The sequence below is a fragment of the Carassius auratus genome, chromosome 18 (genome assembly GCF_003368295.1).
Source record: "Carassius auratus strain Wakin chromosome 18, ASM336829v1, whole genome shotgun sequence".
Lineage (NCBI taxonomy): Eukaryota > Metazoa > Chordata > Actinopteri > Cypriniformes > Cyprinidae > Carassius > Carassius auratus.
In genome coordinates this window covers 17,087,117-17,110,378 of record NC_039260.1, presented here as the reverse complement: position 1 = coordinate 17,110,378, position 23,262 = coordinate 17,087,117, and the positions used below count along the sequence as shown (strand labels likewise).

Sequence of the window (23,262 nt, the reverse complement as noted above, 5' to 3'; positions counted from 1 at the left end):
TATTTCTAAATAAACTGATTGGTTTGTGCTCTAGGTCCAGCATTATGGGTCGTCCCACCAGGAGTGGAACGGCAACTATAGTCACCGCCGGCCTCAAGCGTTCATCCCGCCCACCATTCATGGTCACACATTCACACTGCCTCACGGCAGTCCCACCCACACAGCCCATCCTACTCAAACACACCTGGGTGTCCACCCTCACACCCAGCCGACTTTATTGTCCTACCCCCCTTCAGGGCCCCTGGTAACAAATGCCCCGATGGCCCATCTCTTGGCTTCACCTGGGGCGACACGGAATCACATCTTTCAACCGGCTTATGGCCTCTCCCATCCGGCGGGACACCTTGTGCACCAGGTCACTGTGGGGCTCAACCGCCTCTTGCCCTCTCCAACCCTCCACCCTCAAGGCCAATTCAAGCCTCTGTTCCCCCCACACTCCTTCATCACATCACCTGCATACGCAGGCTTTCCGCTCAGTCCCACCAAACTAAACCAGTACCCATACATCTGAGACTTGCTTTGCAACCCTCTGGAGGGCCACCGACATGGACGTAATGCCAGGCTCTCGGTTGAAACCACATACCACCTGGTTCTCGCACCTAAAGCCATGGTGCAAAATAATTATTGAGTGCAATTAAAATGAGCTTTAAAAAAGGAGGTTTTGGAAAGCCTTTAGCAAGTAGATAAAGAAAGTGAATGGTTGAGAAGCAAGCGATTGGATAAATAAGAAAAAAAAAACTGTTTTGCACATTTGATACATCACCTTATCAGATTTTCAGATCTTCAGATTTGAGTACTCCTCTAATGAATATCAACAACAGATGGTGTCCAAAATCATGTGATGGTCAACTTATTTTTATACATTGCCTTTACCTTGTATACAACACGTTTGTTTGTAAAGACAGCCCTGTATGTTGTTCACAACATAAAATGTGTCCACTTGCTGTGTTTTATTGTGTTCCAAGTGTTTGTACCTTTCTCTGCGTCTTTGGTGTTGTTTGGAATGGAGTCTCCTAAATGAGTCGTTCGTCACACGCTGCATGTGTTGCATGATGTTGATCAGAGAGAAGCCTGTTGAGGCTCTTGACGTGTCTAGAGGCTCGCTGCATTGTTGTCTCCAGCCATAGTGCCTTATATATCGGCAGTCATTTGTGTTCTACTACACTATCTCTCTGTGTGTATATACAATGTGTTTGTGTGTGTACGTGTCCTGGACTGCATCACTTGCAATTCAAATCAGTCTGTGCATTCTTTGTGTGTGTGTGTGTGTTTATGTATTACGGATATATACACACTGGTGTATTATTTCATGCATAGATAGGCATCAATGTACTGCATTGCACAAACCGCAGTGCTTATTTTTGGATCCAATGTATATTTGAGATGTAGTGAGTTCATTTTCGCGTGATTTCTTCGTAAGACAGCATGCTTTTGCTGCTGCAAACGCTTGCTGTTGGATTTGTTCTAATTCTCTTTTTTTTTTCGTTATCTTAAATTAACTAATTGTGTAGAGTATACAATGAATTTCTATATAGAAAAAAAAAATCGACAAACCGAACAGTATTTGTACTGTTTAGGAAAACTGCAATACAATCTATATAGTTTGTTTTTCTTTTTGTGTGTGTGTTTAGTTCTTTGGGTTTGTGTGTGTTTGTGTTTGCTGTGGTGGGCATGGCTTCGACTAGATGAAGACACAAATGCAAATATCGGTCTTTGATTCAGGGTCATGGATTCATCTTAGCCTGAGCAGACCATGCAGTATTTGATGTATAGACACATATGACTATGAGTATATATCTAATAGAGCTAGTTTATTTAGTGCTGAAGCTTGACACAGTGTGTTTAAGGTGTGCAATTCCCATTTATGCATGTGTGAATCGATTATTTTTTTTCTTTTAATTATATCATTATATCATATGTTGAAAGCTTGTTGGTGTCAATTGCATTTTATACATTCCGTCAGGGAGAAATAAATATATATCGTGTGTGTGAATATATATATATATATATATATATATATATATATATATATATATATATATATATATATATATATATATAGCAGTGTGCATTTTAGTTTGTTCTGCTTGGTTTGTGTGTTTTTGCCTCTCAAATGAAGTTGCTTGTGCATCACCAAAGACTGTAATTTGAAGGCTCTGTTCCAAACCTCGTGATCTGCCTAAGCAGGCGCTATTTCAAGGCATAGTAGTTACACTCCTGATGCAAAAGTTCCCTGAGTTTCTCTTTAATGCAAAGATATCATCCTCTGCTGCTCTAACATTTGAAAAGCATCATGTGTGCCTCGAAAGACTCTGCCCGGTATGGCTCAGTACGGTACGGCACGTCTCGGTTTTCGTTTCCAATGCTGTTTAGTATTCATCAAATGCGATTTTCATGCACATTTTGTTAGTAAAGAAGGTTCTGTAATCAGCAGAAAATCATCTTCTGTGAGATGATGAGACTTCTTACACAGAACAAGGCACGCAACATATTTCATGTGGGGGCAGCTGTGGCCTAATGGTTAGAGAGTTGGACTTGAAAACCAGAAGGTTGCAGGTTTGAGTCTCTGTGCTGGCAGGAGTTGTAGGTGGGGGAGGGAGTAAATGAACAGCGCTCTCTTCCACCCACAATACCCATGGCTGAAGTGTACTTGAGCATAGCACTGAACCCTCAGTTGCTCCCCGGGCGCTGGATATAGTTGCCCACTGCTCGGGGTGTGTGTTCACGGTGTGTTCACTTCTCACTGCTGTGTGTGTGCACTTGGAAGGGTTAAATGCAGAGCAGCAATTCCGCGTATGGGTTACCATACTTGGCAAATGTCACGACTTTCACTTTTCACTTTAATAGTATTTTAAACGGTCATAATGGCAAGTATACTTCATTTTAATATAAAATAATAAGAACAACTCAGATACACCATATTTTGTCATGGTCATGTTTATTAGTCACGTTGAATCAATGAAAGCAGTTAAATCTTCTGTTTATTCAGCTGCAGTGATTCAGGGTTTCTTCTTTGGGGCATATTTGGATTTTCAGCACGAGAGCACTGTCTGGCCTTCAGATGGAGATTTACTGCTGATCATAGAACCGTGCTTCTCTGAAAGATACGCATGAAATATATTTAGTTGAATCAGGATTTCAATTCCATTTCAGTTAATCATGCAGCCCTACCACCTCTACTGCCATGACTCGTGAAAAAAAATTTCATTCCGCGTCACCCCATCAAGCTCTCGCTTGGATCTGCTCCTCTGATATTAATGAGAGGAATGTCTGTACTTCCTCAACAGACAATGATACAGCCATTTTGGGGTTGTTAAAAAAGGTGCGCTTGATCAAAACACTTGCGTTCGATCCTTCCCTGGCTGTGCTGATTTAAATCTAGCGGTTCTTTTCTGTTTGTCAACAGTTAAGTGAAGCAGGTAGGGACAATTCTTTCCAGCCAATCCGTGATCAGCAGAGTTCACACTTCACTTTTTGGTAACGGTACGGTTCACTTGGAACCTCGACCGAAGTGGTACTAAAAAAAGTACCAGGTACTGTACCCAGTGGAAAAACTCCCAAAAGTTAATCTTACCGAACCGTAACGTGCCAAACTATGCAGTGGAAAAACACCATATACCACTGTCAATCATGTTTGCAGACACGGCATAAGAAGTGCCGTAAAAGGAAATCTTACTCGTCACAAAATTGTTGGTGGCTTCTATTATAAAAATATATATTTTGCTAGAAACTGTGTATTGATTAGTAAGATTAACAAATTAAAGTCGATTAACATAGTAATTTTTTTAAATTTTTATATCAAACTGAACTATTTTACCCAGTAGTTCTGTGATATGAATTTTTATGCTTACGAATGTTAGCTTAGCAACATGATAACATTACACTATTGAAATCAACTGTGGTCACGAGCCTATTGACAAGTAATTTGTATGACTTATAGAGTTACTGCATATGAAAAACGTACTTTATCGGCTGTGCATGAAGGCAGTGGACAGGAAAGCAGCTCGTTAGGTTTTGGAACAGAGCCATTTCTCTGAGCAAGGTAGCTACTCTTTCTGCATAGACCTCATGTATAACTGTAGTAATTGTAGTCATGGGGTAAATTTCTAAATTTGCATTTAAAAAAATGGCTGAGGTTATGTTTCGCTTTTTGAACAAGTAATAAGTCGTATCATCTATCTTGAATGTATCATAGACAAGCTGCTATATATTGATTGCCACTTCAGATAGCTGTGAAATTAGATTAGACTAGTTCTTATATGCATTCGTTTATTTGTATGGGTCTCTCTGATTGCCTAAACTAGAAGTGGATTTTGATTTTGAGTAAATTTTGGAGTGTCATTGCAACTACTGTATTGCTGATATTGGACATTTAGAATAGTTTTTTCTTTTTTTCAAATCAGTATTGTATCTTCATAACTGTTCTGGCTCATCACTGCATATTAATGGATGTGTTTGTGTAACCTAGTTTTTGTATGTTTACCTGCTTTTCTGTTTTTGATGTGTGATAGCTTTCGGGATTGATTTAACTTTATCCAAATTAACAGTTATTCTGCAGTGTTTCAGAAATACAAACATCGCTATTTTTTGTTAAGGTTTCTCTCTCTCTCTCTCTCTCTCTGTTAATATGATAATCAACCCCATAACCTCATACCACTGAGCACTTATTAAAACGCTTGTGTACAGTACACATGGCCATGTTTTGATATACAGTGTTGTGATTAAATGAATTAAGTGTCCAACTGAATTGTGATTTTATTAATGTTTGTCATTTTAAAGTTGAGAACATGTTTTTAACAAATTATCACTGATGTCAGCTGGTACACTCATGTTTGGTCATGTCTTTTTTTTTTCTTCTTCTTTTTTTTTTGAACAGTGTAAGCAACACTGTGTGTGCCTTGATTAAGATATTGGTAATGACACATTCACTTTGCAAAAACAAGTATTCAGCTTCACCCACTGACCAGACCAAATATAAGAAAGAGCAAACAGTACAACTTTCCATTCCAGGGATCGAAATGGTTGTATACACTTTTAATAAATAATCATATATGCATTAATATAAGTTAATAATAACTAATATATGTCTATTTAATCTTAATCAGCTAATTCTAACATTTTTGACATTGTAATTTCAATCTTTGCGTATAGAATGTAACATATTACACCATGTGCATGTTTCGATCCCTGTGAAATGGCATTCACCAGCATTTAGCCTGAATACATCCAGTGTCAATATAGAAAAGACTGTACTCGACACTTTCAGTATTTATTGTATGTTCATATTTAAACAAATTCAAGTGGATATGGATGACTTCTGTTGAACTATTTTCTATTAACAGCATTCAATAAAACATAAATGCCACAGTTTTAATGACATTCAATGCTTAAATTAAAAAGTTTTTTTTTTTTTTTTTTTTGGTGAATTATTTTATCAAAATATTTACCATTCAACCTGAAACTGACTTCCCGGTATGTGCTTTGTAATGTGTGTATACAATTTCCATGGTTTATAGCATATTTTACAATCAAATAAGTTATTTCACACTGCAAGATATGGATTTTATGTTTCAATTACTTGGCTAATTAAGAGTTTTAAATTTCACTGTTTTGATATTTGTAGACTTTTGTGGATTTTTGTTTGTCTCATTTGCTTTTTTGATTTGATGCTACACTAGTTTGTCACATAGCACTTGCACTGTGCAATATTTAACAGTATGAGGACTGGGGAAATGTAACCCTTTGAATATAATGTCTTTACAGAGTGTAATTGATGTTTCCTCTCTAGTTCTCAGTGAATAAAGATGTGACCAAGCCTTCTTTACTTAGTCACATTAAACAGAATTTCCAGGTGACTTTTGGTGAGTGAATAAGAATTCATGGTGTTTTATTGTCAAGGATTCCCTTTGAATACAAAAGAAAAATAAAGCAGAAAAAAACTTGCAACTCTTTCCAATTGTATTACTTATGGAAACAATATATGGCTGGTATCTTTGTAGGGCATCATTGGACATAACATCTTTCAAAATATTTAATCTTTTAATCCATCTATATATGCACACAACTGTGCTTCAATACGCAACAGGTAAAAACTCTTAAATTAAGATTCTTAATGTTTTTGAAAGACATCTCATGCTCACCAGTGCACATACATTTGATTAAAAATGCAGTAAAACGGCATTTTACTTTATATATACGCACATACACATTATCTATCTTAATGATCATTATCATAATGAATTCTGAAGAATGCGATGACTTGAATAATAGCTGCTGAAACTTTAACTTAACCATCACAGGAATAAATTACATTTTAAAATATATCAAAACTAATGTAGAAATCATGACTGGGTACACCATTTCATTGATTCTCTTTATGCCGACAATGAACATGTTGATCAAGTGCAGAGGCGGTCCACTATTAGAGGTGTCAAACTGTGACCACAACAGAGCCTGGTGGATCCTAGAGGGGTTAGAGAAGCTCATGTCTTGGGTGCGTGTAAGTTTTAAACTTCCATAATCCAGGTCTTTAGTGCTGTAAATGGAAAGTAAACCAACACCAACCCAACGCACCACTGCAATTGAGAAGGAAAGGTGGAGGCTAGTGCAGGAAGAGGTACATCATTTTCTCTAAACATTTAGATTTTTTTTATTTTTTTTATTACTTTATTTTTTAAACATTTCAACTTTATTCTCATAATATTTCGACTTTATTCTCATAGTTGGCCTATTACGACTTTATTCTCGAAATATTTTTCAATGTGGCACTAAAACGCCATCGTTAGTATGTTGCTGTTTTAGCATAAAAAAGATCTGCTAAGTTACAAAGCTCAAAGTCCAGTTCAAAAGGAGATATTTTATTTAACAGAAACTACTTTTCACAAACTAGAGGGAATGACTCATTTGGACTACAACGCATATTTTCCGTGGATTAGTGATATCACAAATATCAACAAATGGGACTGAGGGGAGAGGTGTTGTAATCATCTAAAATATGTGAAAAATAATGTGTTTTTCGAACAACCTAGTATGAGAGCCTGCTCTAGTACACCCCTAAAACAAAATCGAGAACAAAATAGGACCCCTTTAATGTCCTATTGATTTTTGGCATAAAATAAAAATCAATAATTTTGACTCCTACAAGGGTTTCCTTTCCCCCATTTTTTTGTGGCTATTGATAAAAATATACCCCGGCAACTAGTACTGGTTTTGTGGCCCAGGGTCACACACACACATAGCCTACAGTATATATATTACTATTACTAATTACTATTATTAATTTATATATTCACATTTTTATATTTTATAATATATTTAATATACAAACATAATATAGATTTCTTTAATATGCATGTTTGTTATTTTAGAAGCGATTAGGCCAAATCATTCGACAGCACTAATAGGCTGTATACAAACATTCTGGCACCTTATTCAGTACAACTTTCAACCGTGCTAAAACTTAACAGCTACTTTAGTTTTGTAGCACATTTATTGTTGACGATTATATCTTCAATTGTTAAAAGAAGAACAGCTAATGAATTTCCTTAATAAAAACGATTTAATTAAAGTGTGTATTCCTAATATTAGTATTATTACATAACCGTTTTTAAAACACTTGAGACACTAAAAGAGCCTAGGCAACAGTCAGAATTCATCCATTTTTTGTATGCTTGTTTTTATTAGAAACTGGTGGATTATATTATAAGTCAGTCTAATAGTAATATTCTATACTGACCACTAGAGCATGCGCATGCCACAAAACTAGTACAGCTCCGGCTTCCCTGCATGCGAGCACTCACAAGACAGCTGAATAACAGACAAAGAATTGCATGCATCATTTCTAACATCCGATCTCATTATGGGCGGTAAGATATTTGAGTCATAGATAAACCATTCAAAAATGCAGCCCCCTCTCGCTTCCCCTGTGTCGCAGTGATGGTGGACTATGGGCATTTTCACGAATGCGGCTCTACTCTGACACTTGGAGCGGCGTGACCGCACGTCCCACTGACTCACGGATCTGAGCAGATGTCTGGTCCAGTTCCGATACCGGGCCACCTTCTCTGCAAACACAAATGGCTGGTCATGTAGAGGGAACCTGGAGAGATGTGCACGGATTGAGCATCCGGAGAGAGAGAAGATGCTCATGCATACCTGCGTCTGGAGGGATGCGGAGCACTAAACTCTCATCTTTAGCAATATTCCTACTTTTGTTCCACAGCGCGCAGGCTTACAACGGTAAGGCGACATCTCATCTAGAAAGCTGGCGTCTTAAAATAGCAGCATTTATATAAATTGATGAAACGATTATTTTGTTGAAAAGAAAAGCCTTGCACCTTTGCTTATTGCAAATGCACCGAAAGTGTTTTCCTTACATTCAAAAACACATAAAATCTTAATTTCATCATTCTCAATGTTTTCATACAACCATAGGCCTATACTCGTATATTGATACATTTTTGTTGGTCATTTTGCATTGCATGTGGCAAATATGCAAAGATGACTAGCCTACATACTACTTTGCCTTGACTTTTGTGAACAGTGTGTGTGTGATGTAATGTGAAGAAGCGCACGTGAGTGTAACGCAGTGAAGTGTGTAGGCGCGCGCTGATTGATACTGCAGCTCTATACGAGATTGCAGCACTCTATTGTCTTTATAACACACCTAACACGCTTAAACCACATCTGTTTCCTGACATGAACTGCACTTGCATCATTTAATTGCATGAAATAACCAACATCGCTGTCCCAAAGCGTCTAATCTAGGAACTAATCATTTGTTGAGATCATATTGCACCCTAGGCGTAATAAATCAACCGGTGCAAAGGAGCATTAAAACTGTCCACGGCAGCACGGTCTGATTTTAGCTGCTGACTGAGGCTTGCTGGTACTAAAAATGCTGAAAGAGCAACTGCAGAGATCCTGTTGTTCTACATTGTGAATGAATGTGGCCTAAATGTCTCCAGTGAATCACGTTGTGGAGAGCAGCCACAGTTTAATGAAAACGTATTATTATATTCATGCCAATTAAAATTAAAAGGATGAAAAAATATATTTAGTGCAGAATAAAAATAAAATAAAATTCAAAAGAAAAGTCTATGTGTGTGTGTCCAGTTGAGAATAAGTGAAGATTGCTCAGTTTGCTTTAACTGGGTTACTGTGCTGTGAGCAAGATAGATGAGTGTTTGACCTGTTTGACTACTTCTCCCAAACATTTATAGCATGTTGGAGAGTGTGGGTAGGTTGGAACAGGGTTTGCTTTAATGCTGTAACATAAATTCTGTTCTCTTTACCTAAACTCATTTAATTTATCAAGGCATTAGGCAAGGCAAGATAAAATCAAATAACGTAGAAAGCAGTACCTTGCGCGCCAGTGTATTCTCTGCATTGAATGGGTTCCATCAGAATGAGAGTTCAGATAGCTGATTAAAACATCACAATAATCCACAAGAATTATACATCTTGAGAAGTTGATGTAAATTGTTAAAATATATATATATATTTATTTTTGAATCAGATTTTTCAAAACAAACAGTAGAGCACATTCCTTGAATTATTTATGTGCAACCAGTTTTTCATTCATCTTAACTGAAAGTAAAGCAAATTCAAAATTGATAACCAATATGGATGGATGTGAAGTGATTAGTAATGTGGTAAATATTTGTTATTTGCAAACCAAATTGACAAAATGAACATTAAAAGTCAAAGTTCCATGGCTTACAAACTAGAGGTATTGACTATATTTGTAATAGGGCTGTCAATCAATTATTTTTTTTGTATTTTTTTTAATCTAACTACATGATATGTCGATAAATTAATCAAATTAATATCAAATTATATTTGGCTGTGAAATTACCCCCCACAAAATATTTACAAGCTTATTTAAAGGCCATTTTTGTGTTTAATGAGAAAGTATTAAATAAACATTACAGATAGTAACTTTAGATAAATATTATATTTGATTCAACATAAAATTCATTGAACATAAAAAATGTATGCTACAATGGCCTAACATAAACTATGGAAAATAAAAGATAATTTGAGAAATATCTTTTTTTTTTTTTATGCAATGGAAGTCATTGGTAACCAAACAGCTTTGTTTACCAACAGTCTTCAAAATACCTTATTTTATGTTGCACAAAATAAATTAATTCAGGTTTGAGTAAATTATGACATTTTTATTTTAATTAGAATTTTTTCTGGGTGATTTATCCCCCCTCCCATATTCATGGATTCATGAATGATAATCAGGTTGTGTGTGTGTTCGCTCGATCGATTCACTGAAACTGAAATAATAGGTGAGCACCAGTCAATGAGATTGTGCATTAGTTCCAACCATTACCAGAAAACCTGGAAGTTCTTAAAAGCTGAAAAAATCCAAAGGAACACCGCAATTTTTTTACAGGAAAATATTAAAAAAAAATATATTGTTTACATGTAGCAATTTAGCTACAAGACTCTCCGTTCTCTCTCTGTAGCAAAGAGCTACCAGATACTGTTAGGGCTAGCTTAAATCGCAGTGAACCAGGTGTGTTGGTCAGAACACCACAGAGGGAAGTAGCAGTTTGAACAGGTTTATTTTCACAGATATGGTATGATCAACTCAGAGGGGGAGTCAGCTTTTACATGCATATCAGTCCGTGTCTACTAACAATATGTGGACCAAAAAGCGTGAGGACTGCAGTGTACACCCAGTGGATAAGGTGTTTTGAAAAGGATGAACTCTGCGGCCGCTGCAGATGAGCAGACACGGGTTGCTGAGAATGACTGGAGGCGTGAGCCAGTTAGAGGCGAAACTTAAGCACAGTCTTTAAAGAATCTGGTCTCCTTGAGAAAGCTTGGTGCTTATCAGATGAAGCATGAAATGTGTGATTGCGATGTAGGGTGTGGTTTATCTGAAAGAAATAAAGCATTATGTATATAAATGGAACCACTATTACAAGTATTATACATACACAACTATAGGCTGCTCCCCTTTACAGTAACATAATGATTTATAAACACTTTGTAAGAAAGTGCATCCATGGTCATTATTTATACACATTACTCATAACATTAACATTATAACACTGAACTTTGTAAATAAACATAAGTGCAAGAATAGCTGTAGATAATAGCATTATCACACATTATCGGACAGCTAATATCTGCGTCATCATTGACAAGCAATCAATTAACGATTATTTGTACTCACTCGTATAGGACGCACACAACACAAGATACATTCAAACTAAGACTTATGCGGATGATGCACATCTCCAGCACTTATTTATGCAGAAAACCTGATCGCTAGCAGCAGTTGAGGTGGTGTGCCGATCTCCAAGTCATGAACAGTGTCTCCTCAGGCTATGCGCGATGAGCACGCTTCATAATAAAAGTCCCCATTCTGACTAGCGCAACAGCTCTCTGACACTCTCTCTATCGCCTTTTGCACAGCCACCCCAAAATTGTGTGCAATTTGCTCCTGTAAAAGGCGTATCCTTAATCTGGAGTTGTTGACAGACATTCCTTATCCTCCTCAGCATCCGGTATGACTGGCAAAGTAATAAGCCGAGCAACGGGCTGGGTTTAGACTTTGTCTTTAACCTGTACGTCTACAGATCGTACATGCCCATCCCCACTTGGTTGTACTTTAACCACTCTACCAACTAGCTGCAAGGAAGGCTAGATGGACTCGTCCCTGAACATCTTCTGTCCTAAGGTAGGAGACTGAGCCATAAACCCTTTCGGAGGCATCACTGAACACATGGATCTGCCTAGAAACAACCATTTCCTGTGTAAGAGCTGGAGCGTAGGGTCGGGGTACTAAGATGCTTGGCAGCAGGTGTAACTCAGATTCCCATTCCTTCCATGCCTTCTGCAGGTCTTGAGGGATACCTGGGTGATCCCAGTCACAAGGCCTGTCCCACATGCTCTGGATGATGAGCTTTGTGTGAGTCGTGTAAGGTGCAACGAATCCCAGGGGGTCATATTGTCGGGCAGGTACCTTGTAGACATTTATCATCGTCAGTGCCTCATAGTCCATAGGTCGGCTCTTGTAACCTAACATGTCTACTCTGTCGTCTGAGATGAGACACCAGTGAGGACACCAGGAAGTCTCACTGGCTCCACAGGGGTAAGTAGATGGGGGTAGTCTGCACCAATAAGCACGAGCGGCTTGACATGTTGAAATGGCTCAATTGGGAGGTCTGCCAGGTGCTTGTACCTCTTCTTTAGACTGGTGATAGGGTAGGTGTGGTCTGCTAGACCCAAGCGTTGCGAGGTGAAGGCCTCCACTATTCGGAACATTCTCTTAGGATTAGTTGGGGACGAGATTTTGATTGAAACAGCGGCTCCCTTCAGGGTTTGAACTTCCTGTCGAATTGTGCGGAGAGCCAGATCTTCAGGCTTCTTATGCAGGCCCAGTTTTTTAACTGTCTCAGGGATGAGCATTGTCCGCTCGGATCCATCGTCCAAAATTGCATAAGTGTCTAGTATCCTATCTCTGTTGTGCAGGAGAACTCTGACAACTTTCAACAGAACCCGGGTATGGGACGATGGTCTGTCTAGGTAAAGAACTTCTGTACTGGTGCTTACAAGACAGCTTTCAGCTTTTGGTTGCTAAGCATTGGGGCGTGTGTTGACATCATGCAGTACTCTTAGATGCTTTCCTTGGCACACATTACAGAGCTTCTTGAGGTCACATTGTGTTGCTTGATGTGCTCTCCCACATCTCCAACATCTCTTGTTGACTTTGATCCACTCTATGACCTTCTCTCGGGTTTCTGAAGAGCTGAACACTTATTGAGGAAGTGCGCTGTACCCCCGAAATATGGACAGTAGGGTTTCACTTTGCCTTTCCATCTCAATGCGAATGAACTCTAGTTGCTGGGTTCAAGGTATGACTCTCAGCCCCATGTAGGACTGTAGCTATGGGCTTGCTGCGACGCTTCTCAGCTCGGTAGCCACACAGACCTGGGGTACGGATGTCAGATGTGTTGTTGTATCTTTGACACCATGTGGGGCCTTACACCTGTTGTCCCCCGAGATCTGAGTGAAGCACTGAGAGAGGCTGAGTGAGCTGAGGAGGTGTTGCAGGCTGGGCCAGCGACAGGTCAATATCCGCTCAATCGCCAGCTGACGACAGCAGAATGAGAGGTAGATGGGGTCCAGCCTTAGGAGGAAGAGGTCAGCTGGGCTCAACCAGTAACCCCCCGACGGAGGTCGAGACTAGACCACTGCTTCCGCAGTGGAGAATTGGGGCAATTCGGCAGGGACTGCCATGCCCTGAGCACCTGGCCCTGGGCATTGTCACCCCTGGGAAATTACCTTGGAGTGAGGCAGTGCTTTGGCACCCCTCCACAACGACTGCCCTACTGTGGTGCACTGCGGGTTTACCAGAGGATTGTACCTTGACTGTGTTATTGATGGGCAGCCCTGCAGTGTCCTGGTGGAAACGGGGTCCACCATTTGCTTGCTATGAAAAGGACTGTTACCAGGGACAGTCGGTCCTCTTCTGGAGGACTGGACCCCCACCAATACCGAACTCCTCACTGTCACAAGTGAAATGACAGTAATGCATGGGAAGAAGTTGTTGTCTGTGGTGGTGGGGATGAGTCGAGTTGTTGGCGTGCCGGGGCCCGCCCTTTGCCTGGGTAACGAGAGTGTGCCACTCTGGTTGGGTTAGAGCCATCATGGAGAGCCTGCCACCCCGCAGCCACCGCCTAGACACCAGTGCTCACTGGCTCCGGACCCCAGCCGCTATACAAGATCTGCAGAGACTCAGGGGGTGCACCAGGGGAGTATTGCAGCTCAGACCAGTGCTTCCCACTCATTACCACCACACGCTCCATTCGCCCACCCATCACCTGAGATTGTTGCTGCTGTAAGATTAATAAGGGAATTAAGATCAATATAGCTCAAAAGGGGATTGAATTACAGTGAATAAGAACCTAATTAGTATGCAAATGATTCAGAATTCATATTTAACACTTTATCAACTATTCGTCCACCGATAAATTGAGATTAGAGTATTTTATCAATTCTGGACAAAATATTATCCCGTGGCCTACGGTAATAATATCATACAATTATGATAACTGATTATGAGCAAGGTAACAGGATCTACAGTTTAAGGCAGTAACTTGTAAGCACACAGCACAAGACACTGGTATGTAAAATCAACCAAGGCTTAATTGAACCACTAATACACACAAACTAAACTAACGAAAACACACAAACATTCAATTAAACAGTGACAGAGAAAAGTGATGTTATTAACAGTGGGTGAATGGAGTCCCAAGTGTCTAGCGTTAGACACTATTTCTTGACCGCAACCTGAGAGAATCAATCTACTAGCAGTTTAATCTTAGTTCATTTTCTTAATAAGATTTGCACCAGTTCAGCCAGAATCAGGAGATATTGTGTACTTGCGTTTGGATGCTCATGGGTGCGTGTGTTTCTGGAAGTTGCTGGAGAGGGAATCTCTGGCACTGATAGGCTGGCAGTCGGTTGATGACGCGTTCTGAGGGACAGCACTCGATGGTAAGTGGTTGGTTGGCTTTGCCGGGTGGTGCTTCGTTCGCGAGACTTCCTTGAGTTGATGAGTTTTGAGTGAGCTCTTGGTGGTTTGAAGAGTACACGCTGGACGATGGAAAGGTCAGCACAAAACATGGGCAAGAGCCAAAGTCACTGCAAAAAGCAGGGCAAAAAGCAAGCATAGCTGCTTGTCATTGTGTTATAAGCATGTCCATCTGAGCCGTCCTTCTTAGTGCGACAGCCAATCAGATATTGTCTTGGGAGGGACCTACGCCCCGTTCTCTGGTTCTTGCATGTAATTAGCATAATGTCCATGTGATCACGTGTGTCCAAACTCCTGAGAGTGTAGTTTTAATAAGCAAACTTAATAGTTTAAATATGGTGCATCCTACACACATCTACTTTGTATCAAAATTCATTTACCCATCAAGTAGGTACCAAAGTACATATACTTCCCATAGTTGAGGTGGAAGTAAATAAGGATTTAGCCATGGTAAGTGTTTAACACAAAAAATTAACTTGAGTAATATAAAGCATGCATAATACAGATAATACACATGTATGAGGCAACTTCTGGTGATTAGTTCCTATAACTGAGGTAGAAAACCCTAGGAAACACACAGAAAGAATTCCACAGGTTATATAAAACATACATGACACTTGTTTGTATTAAACTACAAGTGGGTTAATTTCAGTCTATTGGTTTTGGAGACAAAGCACCATGACTGTGTTTAATGACGCACTAATAGTTTGATGGGGAAACGTTCCGAACTGTGGAATGCGGTGTTGGGTTCATTTAATGAAATGGACTGTTAAAGGATAATCCTACATATTTCCCCTTTCGATCTGTGATGTTCCAAGTGAGGACATCCATGTTTTTGCACAGTGGACGTAGTGAGTCAATCCTATCGTCAGGATATACCCAATACCAAGTTTCTGAAGGATTAAGATTGTTTAGGTGACAGGAGTGGAGAGTGGAAGAGAAGGAAGGGAATAAAGAAAGTGAGCATTAGTAATGACACTGGTGGGATACTAATTACTTCTTGTTAGTGGGGCAATCTCAAATGAGTGGGTGCATATCATTTGAATGACTCAGAGTAAGATGTCTATAAAGACAATTGAGTGTTTCATTAAATGTAGTGTAGTGTGTGGTGAAATTTGATCTGTGTCAGTCACTTTTGGTTTCCCCCTTTTCTTGTCTGTTGGAGCCCAAGTGCCCGTTTATCTGGTTTCGGTGGATCCAACGTAGGACTGGCTCATTGCGCTTTTGGCTCATCTTGATTCGGTATGCAACAGGTGAGAGCTTGCCCACAATTTCATGGGGTCCTGTCCAGCGAGGTTGTGTTCTTGGTGAGAGGCTTTCTGGTCGTAATAGGCTTTGTGTCCTTCTGCACTTTTCTGTAGTTGTTGTTGCGTAAAGGCAAAGGCTGTTCTTAGATGTCTATGCAACTCTTCAAGATACTGGTGGGTGGTATATGCCGTAACAAGGCTCATGTAACCTGGCTGGTAGAGCAGGTGGAGTGGCAGTGTCATTTGCCGTCCCGTCATTAGCTCAAAGGGTGGCACCCCGGTGGACTTGTTAGGAGTTGCTCTGATGGCCATTAGCAATAGCGGGGGCTTGATATCCCAATCTTTTTGGTTCACAGACACATACTTCTTTAGCATGCTGACCACGGTTCGGTTGGAACGCTGCACTTGCCCAGATGCAATAGGGTGGTGGCTAATGTGCAACTTGGCCTGTATGCCCAGGAGTTTCCAGACTTCCTGCATGATTTCAGCAGTGAAATGTGTTCCACGGTCAGAGTTGACTTTCAGCGGCAGTCCAAATCTTGAAAAGATATGGTTCATTAGGAGGCAGGCTGTGGTTTGAGCTGCATCATTTGGAGCGGGAAAGCACTGTACCCATTTGGTGAATTCACAGACGACGGTGAGGAAATATTTGTTACCCCTTGTTGACTTTGGTAGGGGTACGACCCAGTCGATTTGGAGATCCGACCATGGGAAGGACATTCCTTTTCGCTGTAGTGGTGCTCTGTGGTTCAGGTTCGCAGGTTGGAATTGTCAACACACCAGGCACCCTTTTAGATACTCTGCTACATCTTGCTGCATGCCAGGCCAGTATGCCACTTGTCTTAGCATTTCATAAGTGGCTTTGGCGCCGTGGTGTCCGACACATGGTGCATCGTGGTAATGTGTGAGCATCACCCACCTTTTTCACTGAGGGACTGAGATGCTGATTTGGGAGGAGGTGTGGTTTTTCCCGGCTTGTGCATGTGATGACAGAAACACATGGGCTGGGTGGGAGGGGTTTAAAAGTCCAAGGATCGCCATGTAGCATGCCAGCTTTGGCAAGGGCATCAGTTTGGTCATTGTAGTCTTTGTCTTGCCCTGGTTGCCTTGAGTGACCGCGGACCTTTTTCCAATACACTAGTATGTCGTGTTTCGTGACTATGTTTGACAGTTCTATGGCAGGTTTGTTGTTGCATGTTTTGAACCCATTCTGTTTCCATATTGGTATGTGGCATGTGAAGCTCAGTCGAGCATAGTTGAATTGGTACAGATGAGGTGATCTTTGATATCGTGAGACACAGGAATCTGGAGGGTGATGAGGATGACTGCTATTTCTGCATATTGTGATGTGTGAGGGCCCAGTTGGAGCAGTTGTGGTGGGCAGGGGTTGTCGTTGAGCCAGACCACACCTGCCCCCATCTTGAGGTTAACTGAAGTGCTTATTTGGCGAGACAAGGGAGCCCGTATAGCTTCGTTCAAAGTGGCCACGTAGCAATTGATTCTGCCCATAATGTCTGCTCCGATGTAGATATCATGTGGCAGGTCGGGGACAACGAGGATGTAGTGACTTAGGTGTCTGTCGTTCCAGCACATATCTAAGGCACAGACAATCTTAGAGGTAATCATGGTTAAGGAGCATGGAATCAGAGGGAAGCGGTTATTAGGGCTGTAGTACTCGAGTCCGGTCTTGGACTCGAGTCCGGACTCGAGACATTTTTCTGTAGTCTCGGACTTGTCTCGGACTCGTTGAATTTGCACTCGGACTTGTCTCGGACTTGGCCATTGGACTCGCCAAGTCTTCTAGTTGGTCTCGACCGAGTCCAGCAAAAAAATAAAATAAAAAATGTCTCCTTCAAAACAAAACCACATTTGCATGATGTCGCGACTGAAACTGTGTGGAAAACGCTAGGCGCGCCGCTCTCCTTATTTCCAAAGCACTCTGTAATCTGCGCTCGCGCTCCAGTGGCGTCTGCTGTTGCTGGGCAACCATGACCCGCTCTCCATGATGACGCAGAAGTTTCAGCAAAGAATAAATGGAATTCCAGCACTTAAAATCACTTGCAGTAGCTCTGCTAATAGATTCATTTAAAAAATGGCTATGTACTACAACTATGATCATCTGTTTCTCCATCTTGCCTTAGCTTTCAGTATTGTTCCGGGAAAGGATGTGCATGACCAGTGGTGCACTTACTGCGACCTGAAAAGTTTAGATGTTTCTAATTTAATTTTCTACCTGTTAGATTGTGTTTTATTTACGTCTACACCTAGATAGCCTTTTTTTATCAATAAACGCGTATTAATGTATAGCCTTATGCAACATTTAAATATGTAAATTTTAAAAACTTTATATATGACATTACATATTTACATTTTCATGTAACAGCCAGTATTTGTATCTGTAACAATCACAAAATTTTTCCTATCTGCATTCGGATACAACATCGTAGCCTACAGTTACTTGATAAGACTGTTATGACTTTTTATATATTTTTTCGTAGTTATCACTGAACAAGTATGTCGTGTTAAACTGAATTAATTATTAATTTCTAAAATAATATTTATCATGCAAGCAGAGAGATGTCATGACAAACGTGTCATAGTGATCATTTGAACACGACTGAATCCATTCAATGCACACATTCTCATTACGCAGAACACTTTGAGCGAGTCTATAATGTATAGTCGACTTCACTAAACAGATGTGTGTGTGCCGCGCAAACCAGCAAAACATAAAGATGCAAACATGTAGGACAAGTAGACAATGTATCCATATCTATGTTGATTATTAGCCTACTTTTGAGAGAGAACTGATTTGGTTTTTGAGAGACTGAGACGCGCAGCGCGGCTGTTTGATTGGTGAGCGCGCTGTGCTTATTCCATTCATTCGTATCATGGTAGCCTAAGCTTTCAATATTTGCCTTTTAAATATATACACATAATATAACGTGTAGCTATGATGTATTATTATAGGTAAAATTACTCTTGAACGCTCTGATTTCTGAGAGATGCACAGAGAGGCGACAACAATGCGGTGTTTGATTTGCGCGCTTTTCACTCATAAAGTTTACATTCATTCACTTCTGGCGCTGATGCCCTGGCTCACCTGTTATCTAGCAAACACCAGACTGTGTCAGCTTCAGCCGAGTATTCAGGCAGAATTATTCCTTGAGCGTTATTCGTTTTTTAAGCCATTATCCGTGCCATTCCGAATAAGGTATTCGGCTTCAGGCACAACCCTAATTATTACATTACATAGGCCTATTTTATTTTTACATGCAACATAGATAAGGTCATATAGTAACAGCTCCACGCAATATTGTAATTCTAAAATTCACGTCGTACTTGCAAACACTTTGTATGCATTATGGTTAATGCATGCTGGTGTAGTCGATTGTTTCCGACAGAGCTCGACTTGTCTATGCAAACACTAGCACAGTATGACAAAAATTGCTGTATTTATGTGCGCATGCCCAGTAGAGCCAAACGTATCCATTCTAGCCTCGCTGCGTGCATTTGTCATATCCCGAGCTTTGCGTGTGTCTGTGCACTGTGCCAAGGCATCTGTCATATGCATTTTTGACCACAGATATAATGTCAACAAAAAATAAAGTACATAAAAATTATTTGACCTTACAGTTCCATCCAAGTTTAGCTCCCAGGGTCGGACTGGGGGTAAAACCAGTACTCATTAGCAAGGCCCCAAAGGAAGAGAGGGACCTTGAAAAGTATGAATCTGAAATATATTTTATTTTACCTGGATATTTTCATGGTTGGGGGGCATGGGGGCCCACCAGGACTGCCTATGCATAGGGCCCAGGATCTTGTTTAACGCCCCTGTTAGCTTTAACCCTAATTATACACACTTGAACCTAATCAAGCTCTTACTAGACACACTAATCTTCCAGGTGTTTTAAGGCCAGTTGGAGCTAAACTTTTCAGGACATTGGCCATCCAGGATGTAGTTTGGAGACCCCTGTCCTACAGAGTTGTTACTTTGCACATACTTTTTGATCATTACAAATAATAATGTAAAATGATTTTCTTAGAATAGGAGATATGCTTTCTCTCGCATCACAAACATTATCAGTAGTTAAGTATGTGGTCTTGAATAGGACCCTTTTTTCACTCATTTGGACTCGGTCTTGGACTTGGACTCGAAACTTTTGGACTTGGACTTGACTTGGACTCGAACCTCTTTGGACTCGGTCTTGACTCGGTCTCGACTAGTCCTGGACTTGGACTTGACTTGGACTCGACAAAGCCGGACTTGACTACAGCTCTAGCGGTTATACTTGGTGGCATGTGGCAGTTCAGGCTTGACTTTTTTAAGGCTCTGAAGAGCTTCAGGCTGATGGCTGAGTTTTCGCAAAGAGTCAGGTACTGTCATTCCTTGAATGTCTATATCTGTCATCAGTTGAAAGCCATTTGAGCCTGGTTCTGTGGTTCTCCAACCGCAGTCCCATGTGGGAATAGGCTTGAACATTGAGTACACACTTTTGAAGTCTGAGAGTTCCACTGGTTCTTTTGGTTCTTTCTTGAATTTCTTCTAAAAGCTGAGTGGACATTAGGGTGATGTCGGCTCCCATGTCTACTAGGGCCTCTACCTTGACATGGTGTTGGAGAGATAGAACTTCCTTTCCACACCTTTCTCGATGAGGTCACCCAGAATTTGAGGAACTGGAGTTTGGGTTGAGACAGGTAGAGTGTTGTGGTTTGTTTGCTGTTGCTTGCAGGGGTGACAGACAACCAAAATGGCGCTTTCTGTTACTTGAGTGGTTCCATTCTCCTCTGGTTGTTGGAGGTTTCCATGGTTTGACTTGACATGTGTCGGATCAGGTTCTGAATCTGTTGCTAGGCATTCAGGTTCAGTCTCTTGTTTCCATGACAATGGTGTTGTGGCAGCATTACTTGTCATGTTTTGAGGGTGGTGAGTGTGAGAGAGGTGGTTATTACTCTGGTTGATGTGTACCAGGTGGTCGTTGTTCCCTTGCTTCACCTCTAGTCATGGAGAATCTGACTTGTCTTTCTTTTCCCATTTCCTGTCCTCTTCATTGCGTTTGAAGAATTATTTCATGAACATCTGCATCATTTCTTGTAAACTGATACCTGGTGCGGTCTGTTGTTATTGTGTGGACTCAGTGTAGGGTTGGTCTGATTGATGCCTGGGTGGATTTCGTCGTCGACCCCTTGGGCTAGTTTTTCCTGGGGGCATGTGCCGCTTTCTTTTAGACGTCCAGTTGGCCTCCCATGAACCTTTTCCTCTTGAGTTTCCATGCAACAGTGTCTGGTTCCATGAATTATCCCAGCGATTTTCGTGCGGCCATGACTGGTCCCATGATTTTTCCCAGTGGTGTCCAGACGTTTGTGGCTGGTTTCGTTGCTTGTGCCAGTGATTGTTTGGTTGTTTGGGTCAGACACTGACTTGAGAGTCCTGTTTTTTTTCTGAAGGAGGATTGTCTTTGTTCTTTAGGTGGCAGCTTGGTGCTTTCGTGATGCTGGGTGTCCTCTAGGGCTAATCCTAGATGTTGAGTATTGAAATCACAAACTGCTGGTGGTTTGGTTCCCTTTTCTGAGGCCATCTTTTGTTTGCCATAGGCTTTGACCTCCTAACGTCGCTTGATTGTGCCATTCCAAAGAAGCATAAAATCACTTATAAATTAAATGTTCCCTCCTGGTGGAATGACCTACCCAACTCAATCCGAGCAGCGGAGTCCTTAGCCAGAATCAGCTTAAAACACATACAGTAGAATATTATACATTGTCTGAATTAAATCTAGGGTGTACTCATTTCTGCAATCCTGCATTTAAACAAAATTGGCTAATTTACTTATCTTACAGAAAATATTGGCATATATTTTGTTGTTTTTATTAAGTATATTTTTAATATATTTCCATTTTGTCACTTTTCCATGAATTATATTAATGATAATTAAGAAAATACATATTTTATATTTATCCAAAGGGGTTGTACTCATTTGTGTTGTGCACACACACACACACACACACACACTCACTGTCACAAACGAGACAGGAGGCAGACAGGATGGACCGTATGTGAGTTTTATTAGCAGAATGCTCCGAACCAGACGGGAATATCAGAGTGAGAGCGAGTATGGACCAATATCAATCAGTGTTAATTTTGACACGAAATTTTAATTTAGTTTTAGTCTTAGTCTTTTGACTATAATTCTTTTTAGTTTTAGTCAAGTTTTAGTCATCTGATTTGTTTTAATTTTAGTCTTATTTTAGTCGACTAAAATTGCTTGGTATTTTAGTCGACTAAAATAAGACTAAAATCAATAACAGATTTACTAGACATTTTTTTACAGCTGGTATAGGAAACAAACTTAACCAAAATATATAAAACACAAATTCAACTTTATTTCAACACAACTGTGTCTTTATTTTGATTCAAAAGCTTTTATGCAGCAACAAACACTGTCATGATAATGTAAACAATAACTAGCTGCCAATTGACCATCAATAAAAGAAAAATAACGTTAGGTCCAGGACCTTAAAGCTTACAGCTGAGCTGAACAATAAGTGCATACATTTAAAGTAAATATTTAATAAGTTGGCAGCTAGGTGGATAAAAAAAGTAACAAGATTTTATAAGGTATTCATTTGTCTAGCAATATTGTATGTTTTAAATACTACAATATTGCTAGATTTGTATGTATAATGATAGGATGTGAACATTCATGTTTCACATGACTAATATAGAAATATTTGTGATATTGTCAACAAGTAGAACATTATAAAATATACTAAACATTAGTATTAATCAAATGTATTTATCATGATATTACGTATTAGTATTGTGTTTGCATCTAATTTGAAGAAGGGGCTATTTTACAGTACTTTTCAGTTCGTAATATTTAATGCTACAACATCTACGCACTGCACTATTCCAATTTTGCTTAACTCAATAAACAAAAGAACATCGTTGTAAAATTACATTTGAGAAAATGTCCGGGTGGCTCGTCTGTAAATGTCTTTTCAAATTGGTTGTGTTCTTGCCACGAATGAGCGCTCTGCGTGCTTTACACTTTGTTTTGTTTTGTTCGTCGTCAAACGTGAAGTGAGCTGTGGACATTTTGTCGCTCTTTTAGACAGTAGGGGCTGTCGGTACACGATCCGTTCCACCTGCACGATCCGTTCTGCACATGCGCAAGCAACAGCTGCGAATGGAACGGCTACAGCGACCGGAAGTTTGCCGTCACACCGCTGTAGCCAAGAACGTAAAAGTCACTAAGCAACGGTAAAACAGAACAGCGCAACGCAGCATTAATTCATTTATTGAGATCCAAAAAAATATATAATTTAAAAAAGCAAGAGAAGGATTGCTTTTGGCGTTAAATGACAATCTTTTGTCAGAAGAGGAGTTTTTAATATTGTATGATGTAAATAAGTCTAAAAACATAACATTTATTTACCTAACCTCTCACGTTGTAG

The 23,262-nt window shown here is 40.1% G+C and overlaps 2 protein-coding genes across 4 annotated transcripts in view; both read left to right on the top strand.

The window, feature by feature from the left end:
• The window catches only part of hipk3b (homeodomain interacting protein kinase 3b), a 60,076-nt gene extending 58,083 nt beyond the window's left edge, over positions 1-1,993 (top strand). Inside the window, exon 16 of one of the 2 annotated variants that reach the window (XM_026287807.1) lies at positions 35-1,993. In XM_026287807.1, coding sequence (XP_026143592.1) covers positions 35-511 — 477 coding nt within the window. In that variant the 3' untranslated portion in view covers positions 512-1,993. The remainder of the gene's footprint in view (positions 1-34) is intronic. The other variant, XM_026287808.1, reaches the window with a different exon arrangement.
• Positions 1,994-7,453: 5,460 nt separating this feature from the next.
• The window catches only part of kiaa1549lb (KIAA1549-like b), a 99,952-nt gene continuing 84,143 nt past the window's right edge, over positions 7,454-23,262 (top strand). Inside the window, exon 1 of one of the 2 annotated variants that reach the window (XM_026287806.1) lies at positions 7,454-8,238. In XM_026287806.1, coding sequence (XP_026143591.1) covers positions 8,076-8,238 — 163 coding nt within the window. In that variant the 5' untranslated portion in view covers positions 7,454-8,075. The remainder of the gene's footprint in view (positions 8,239-23,262) is intronic. The other variant, XM_026287805.1, reaches the window with a different exon arrangement.